The 6964-nt window shown below is 42.9% G+C and overlaps 1 protein-coding gene across 1 annotated transcript; it reads left to right on the top strand.

Moving 5' to 3' along the window:
- Window positions 1–1759: 1759 nt before the first annotated feature.
- Window positions 1760–2788, top strand: LOC308666574 (galanin receptor 2b-like; the record flags this gene model as incomplete). The annotated part of the gene is made up of 1 exon (XM_081325467.1): window positions 1760–2788. One exon carries the CDS (start codon window positions 1760–1762, stop codon window positions 2786–2788), a length of 1029 nt encoding a protein of 342 aa, XP_081181593.1.
- Window positions 2789–6964: the final 4176 nt, after the last annotated feature.

The raw sequence follows: 6964 nt of genomic DNA, 5'->3' as shown, positions 1-6964 counted from the left end.
ATTACTTACACAGAGGTCAGCTAAGTACCTCATCCCTTTCCTGGATGTCATTTAATGGCACCAAATTGTTTTTGGAGTCTTTGTCAAGCAAGATCCTTTGAAGTAGGACCCACACTATTGTTGGAAGTGGTGATGCCAATAGTAAACTTAACACAACTCTATTTTTGAACCATCAAGGATGACCACCATTGAAAAATGACTCATTACATTCCAGTTGGAAAACCCATTCCAATTTCCAGAAGGTGAAATGCATGGATGAACCTATAAACCAGCTGCCTGCTGGTGCAAATGATGGGTGGTGCTGACAGGCAAGCTTTCCTTGGTAATAACTGTCAGCACAACAAGTCAGCATTCCCATCTGGTGGTATGTACCGTATGTGGGTGTGCACCTTTTGTGGTTTGAAAATAATATAAATAGAGGTACTGAAAAGTGAAGGCAACTCATGAAGAAATTGCTCCTGAACAATGCAGCATAACTTGCCCATCACTTGGCTTTCTTCTGGAGGTACCTAGTCCAGGCACCAGCAGTGAGGTAAGAGCTATTGCTTCAAAAAGCCAGGAAACAAACCGAGTTACTCATTTTCAGGTTAATACTAATGGAATTGGTAGACATGGTTTTTGCTAAAAATGTGATGCATTAGAACTAAAAGGTGGTGGAAGTTGTAGAAATAAGTTTAGAATAGATGTCATGTTGTCCCATTTGGACTACCTCATATTACAAACAATGCATTTCGTGATAGAAAAAGTATGGATACCACCAGTGCTTTTTTTGTAAAAGAAAAAGGTGCCGGAACTCACACATGTCATACAACCCGCCTTGCCTACCCTACAAGGTTCCATCCAAAAAAGGTGCCGGAACTCCGTTCTGAGCATTCTATGAGAAAAAAAGCCCTGGATACCACACACGATGGTCTATTGTGTGTTACAATTAAATACTGACATTTTATACTCCACATACATTTGCTGGACCTAAGGCTCTGAATACAGTATGGGGAAATTTACTTCTTGTTCCATGATGGCAGATATAAAAATGACAGAAGATATAACTTAAGAATGATGCAAGAATAAAATTTAAGTTCCATTAATACTTATGTTTGACTAAAATCTAATTCTTTAGGGATATAATTACACATAGGCCCCTGTGGATGTTTGACGTTTGGTTTGATGAAATCCATTAACCGAGCACCCGATTTCTAGGCTCCAGAGCACATTCCCAATTTTGTCTTCTTGCATGAGCACCTGTAAAAGCTTATTTTTATTGGAGCCAAACAGGTGGGTGAAACTATGAGACCCACCCTAATAGTTTGATTGGAGGAATTGAAGTGACAGTCATTTTTCCATGTTGCATTTACCACTTTGTTCTAGAAATCGGCGTTGGAATGGCTCTGTGTAAAGCCCCATGACTTCAAATCACCCTCTTCAAGTTCTTTATTCAGTTTTCATTGACCCATAAACACAAAATGTTCAGTGAGTGCATGCAAGCCAAATTGGAATATACAACAGATCTTAAAGTGAAAAATAACCTATATATCATAATTAAAATAACTGAAGAAATATTGTAGAGTAGAGCAAGAGACAGAAAAGAAACAGGTAAAAGAACTCTTGGAAAATTCAGTACTTTGAAGTACACTTTCACTACTGAAATTATCCCATGTTCTGTTGTTTTGGGTTCAATTCATTGTCACATTTTTTGTTTTCAGAAGAAGAAGGAAAGCTAAATTATTGCTAAGCCGTGTAGCAGATCAGACCTCCTGCAACTATGGCTTCAAATTCCAGTTCAAGGAACTACACCGGCTCTAGCTTGAGTGGACATTTCCTGTCCTACAGCAAGACAGTGTTTGTTGTTTTTTATACTGTCTTCTTCCTTGTGGGCATTCCAGGAAACATCTTGCTGCTCTCCGTACTCATCAGAGGTCTCCAAAGAAAAAGTGGCAGCCACGTCTCACGCTTGACTGATCTTCTCTACATCAACATAGTAGCTCTTGATCTCTTCTTCTTCCTCTACAGCCTCCTGGTGATATTTGGCAATTCCATTCTCAAGAAGTGGTGTTTGAATCACCTGTTATGTGTCACTAATCACAGCTTGTCCTTATGGATCTCCTTTGCCGACTTCTATACCATGTTGGCTATTTCTCTCCTCCGCTATACTGCTATAATCCATCCAATGCGAGTGATATCCGTTTCCCTAAAGCAAATAGTTAGTGTTTGTGTGTTAATTTGTATTGTTTGTCTTTTATTCACTATTCCTGTTTGGATTCATTATAAAATGATCCCCCTGGAGAATTTTGTAGAAGGGGAAGGGGAAATATTTTGCGTGAACCAAATGGAAAACAAAGACATGACCCTTTATTTAAGACTCCTGGGAGGGATGGGATTCTTGCCTCCCATTTTGTTGATGATGATCTGCTACTCAAGGATCATCTTCACCCTAAGGATGAGGACAGTAATATCCATTCATACAGCTGCTATCTTGCATATTAATTGGCGAGCTACAGTGATGATTTTGGTCAACTTGGCGGTACTTGTGATCATGTGGCTTCCATATTGGCTAGTGATTTTCTTCATCAGGTATGAAGAGTTATTAAACACAGCTTATAAGTATATAGTGTATCACCTGACATTCTTCCTGGCCTTTGCAAATCGCTGCATTAATCCATTTATCTGTTTTTGTCTCTCCTTCCAATTTCGAGCTAGACTGAAGAATCTCTTTCAGAGGGTAAGGAAGAGACAGAATCGGCTAAGCACCATCCACCTGGGTAGGATAGATACTTTGGATAGCTCATCATAAGGCTTATGTTATATAGGCTGTGATTACCAAAGACATGGGGCTACAAAGTTATTGCTAAGCTGAAAGTTTCCTATGAAGCGTTCACAAGAGCCACTGTAATTTGCACCAATTTTAAAATATTTACTTGGTTACTTCATCTGAAAAGATGATAGTTCTGGGATATTTTTTGTTTATTGCAGTTCTAGTTGCTTTACTCCCTAAAATATCTGAAGGAACAGTTGCTTTTTAATTTCATTATTGTTCCTAAATAGGGCTTCTTTTTGAGCCATGTCGTTCAACCAATGACATATTTTACTGCATCTGGAGAGAGCTGCTCAGTTTGAATGTCTCCAGATAGTTTTCTTCCTGCCTGAAGTACAGATTGCTGCTTTTGCTTTGTTTATTTCCGAGTTGTTTGTGTACCTTTAATTGGACACTGATTCATTCCCAAGGAATATTACATGTTCGTTCACTTCAAATGGTTCTAGTTGCAACAACAGAAGGAGGTCTCTCGACGCAACGTTAATTGCATGGAAGCTTCTGCACTGGGAATTAAGAGTCCCTGGAATAACCTTTAATATTTGAGTTAAGAAATCCAGTGCCTTGCCAAATAGGCTAATGAGATCTCAGGAAGAAAGATTCTCTGCAGTCATCCCTTAAGAGCCATAATTTCAGCCACTATTGTGAAAATGGGGAACCAGCATCTCTTCAAACCTACAGTTATTCAGGTTACCCCTAAGACTATTCCCCCTTCCATCCACTTCTCTACTTCACATTATTCAAATTGCCCAGCTCCTGATGAAAAAGATTGCCTAGGTGTACTTGTCTTTTGTTGTTACTGCCTCACACTGACACGCGCTCTGTTCATAGAAAAGCCCTCTCTAAATCTGTCCACTTTGATTCTGGCTATAGCCAGTAATGGAATGAAAATCTGAGAAAAAAGAGGTTATTCACTCCTGAGAAATATAGCTACCACCTCTACCTAAAGCTTCTTAATGTGAGCTGTGATGCTTTAAAAATGTACGTATCCTTCATAGGATTATATGACTTCTTCCATCTATCTTGGTGACAAAGAAGCAGTAGGCCTATGCCTAATTCAAGGAGAGTGGAAAATGGCAATAGCTCATACAGGGAACAAGACAGAAGGGGTTCTAATCTGGAGAAGGCTGGGATGACCCATCTGGATATTTTTTTTTTGAAACAGTAATGTTATTGAAATTTGCAGTACGGCAGTAAAAACTGATAGAAATTAAAAAGAGAGAAAAAAAGAAAAAAATAGAAGATGCAGAAAAGAAAAAAAGAACTTTGAAAAAAATAGAATATAGGGTAGTCAAGAAAAAGAAAATAAATATACAATATAAAGAAGTGACTCCCCTCTTTATTACAACAACTATAAATAATTGTAGTAACTTATCATTGTGGGGTTAAAGTGAAGATCGGGTAGGGTGTGTTGGGGGGACATGAGAGGCTTCACGGGGGGGAGGGAGGATGTGTGTGTGTGTGTGTGTGTGTGTGTGTGTGTGTGTAGGGTGAAGCATAGACCAGGGAGGGTGTGTGGATGTGCGCAGAGTGTGTGAGAGATGCCAAGTGGGTCAGGGAGGATGCCTAAGAGTGAGATGGGAGTGTGTGGAGGCACAAGAGGTGCCAAGTGGGTCAGGGAGGATGCCTAAGAGGGAGACGGGAGTGTGTGGAGGCACAAGAGGTGCCATGTGGGTCAGGGTGGGCCTATGGGGGTACGGAGCAGGTCAGGAAAGGTGCGTGGGATAGGGGAGTGACCAGCAGAGTGTGAGTGCAGAGGGGCTGGGGGAGGTTGTGTGGGTAAGGAAGATTCAACAGAGCAACTTCCCTGCTGGCTCTTATGGGAAGCTGGCAGATAGTGTGGGTAATTATGATGGAGTTTACAGTCCCAGCTAATTTCCCCCCTGAAGAAGAGCCAGATTTCTAGACATTTCCAAAAGTCCATGAGAGTGGAGGCTGCCTCACCTCTGGAAGGGAAGGTGCAACAGCAAGGAAGGAACCTCTCACACACTCTGCGCACGTTCACACGGCCTTCCTGATCTATGCTTCACCTCCCCCCCACACACACCCTCCCTCCCTGCCCCCCCGTGAAGTCTCTCATGCACCCCACGCAGTCAAAATTCTTTAACTGGCATGGTCTGCAACATTTATTTATTTATTTATTTTATTTAATTTATATACCGCCCTTCTCCCGAAGGACTCAGGGCGGTGTACAGGGCAATACAATAAAATACAATGTACAAAAATTAAAAATATTAAATAGTACAGCCCTATTCAATAAATTAATACAAAACTATAAAATACCCCTAAACCCATCAGACCAGGCCGGCTTGTTCAAATAAATGTGTTTTTAGGTCCCGTCGGAAGGAGCGAAGGTCGGGGGCCATCCGGAGCTCAACCGGTAGACGGTTCCAAAGGTCTGGCGCGCCCACAGAGAACGCCCTCCCCCTGGGGGCCGCCAGTCAACACTCTTTGACCGACGGCACCCTAAGGAGGCCCTCTCTGTGGGAGCGCACTGGACGAAGGGAAGTTGATGCCGGCGGCAGGTGTTCCCGTAAGTAACCCGGACCCATGCCATTTAGGGCTTTATAGGTCATAACCAGCACCTTGAATCTTACCCGGAGGGCAACCGGAAGCCAATGCAGCTCACGGAGTAGAGGTGTTACATGGGAGTATCGGGAAGCCCCCACCACCACTCGCGCGGCTGCATTCTGCACCAGCTGGAGCCTCCGAGTAGTCCTCAAGGGCAGCCCCATGTAGAGAGCATTGCAGTAGTCCAAACGGGAGGTCACGAGTGCATGAGTGACTGTGCGCAAGGCATCCTGGTCTAGATAGGGCCGCAACTGACGCACCAGGCGAACCTGGGCGAAGGCCCCCCTAGTCACAGCTCCTATATGATCTTCCAAGGAGAGCTGTGAATCTAGGAGGAAACCCAACATACCTTCCCTGCCTGACTGGATAGAACGGGCTGAGGTAATGGGGCAAAGCCAATCCTGCAGATAATCTGGCCCCATGTCAGGCAGGGCTTTAAAGATCATAACCAAAACTTTGACCTGGATCCAGAAGTAAATTGGCACCAATGCAGCTTGCACAGCCAAGGTTACCTGAACTGTCCTCGGGGTGTCAAAAATTGCTCATGTGACCACATTCTGTACAGGCTGAAGCTTCTGGATACTTTTCAAGAGTAGCCTCATGTAGAGCACATCATAAAAGTCCAATGACTGGGAAATGACCAGGGCATGCATGACCAAGTAGAGAGTCTCCCTATCCAAGAAGAGCTGAAACTGGTATGCACTACAAAGTTGAACAAAGGCCCTCCTAATTATCTGCCACCTGCTCTTCAAGCAAGAGTTGGGAGTTCAGGAGAGCCCCCAGATTGTGCCCTGGGTCTGTCTGGGTAGTGCAATACCAACCAAAACCAATAAATTCCCAGATGCAGAGAAGCCTCCAGGCAATGCAAAAGAACATCCACAGCATCTGAGCCTGAGTTCAGAAATGGTTTTCCATGGCCTCCTTCCTAGGGCTGAAAGATAGAGACTGACCCAAGGTCACCCAACTGGCTTTGCACCCAAGGCAGGACTAGAACTCACGCTATCCTTGTTTGTAGCCTGATACTTTAACCAATACACCAAGCTGTCTTGAAGATCTGTTGATCTTTGCTATTTCTAAATTAATCCAGTTACTGTAATTTAGGAGGAGGCTGGCAGGCCGTTTAGAAATAAAGATCCAGCTGAACCTTGTGTGGCATCCTGTTTGTGTTCATAGTTTTTATCCCACAGATACAGTGATTTACCTCTCTGCCACCTCCAGCTTTCCACAGACTCCTACGTGTTTTGTAGTTACCCATTTATCAGCTCTGTTTCTGCATTTTTCCCCCCTGCATGAACTGGTAGCCTTTTTAGTAAAAACTTTAGCAATGTAACAAAAGAAAAAACTGAGACTTGGTATCATGCTCAGTGCACGATGTGATCACGATACAACATTTTAATATTATTTTATTATTTTATTTATTTTAATTCCATTTATATCCCGCCCTTCTCTGAAGACTCAGGGCGGCTTACAAGCTTAGCAGTAGCCTTCATTCTATGTATATGCCTGCTTATTAGGGCTTTCACACACACCCCAAGCGGCATTATTACAAAGTCAGCTTATTGCCCCCAACAATCTGGGTCCTCATTT

Source organism: Vipera berus (genome assembly GCF_964194415.1).
Source record: "Vipera berus genome assembly, chromosome: 3".
Classification (NCBI taxonomy): Eukaryota; Metazoa; Chordata; class Lepidosauria; order Squamata; family Viperidae; genus Vipera; species Vipera berus.
Note: the sequence above shows the minus strand (reverse complement) of the source record. Positions and strands in the feature narration are given on the sequence as shown.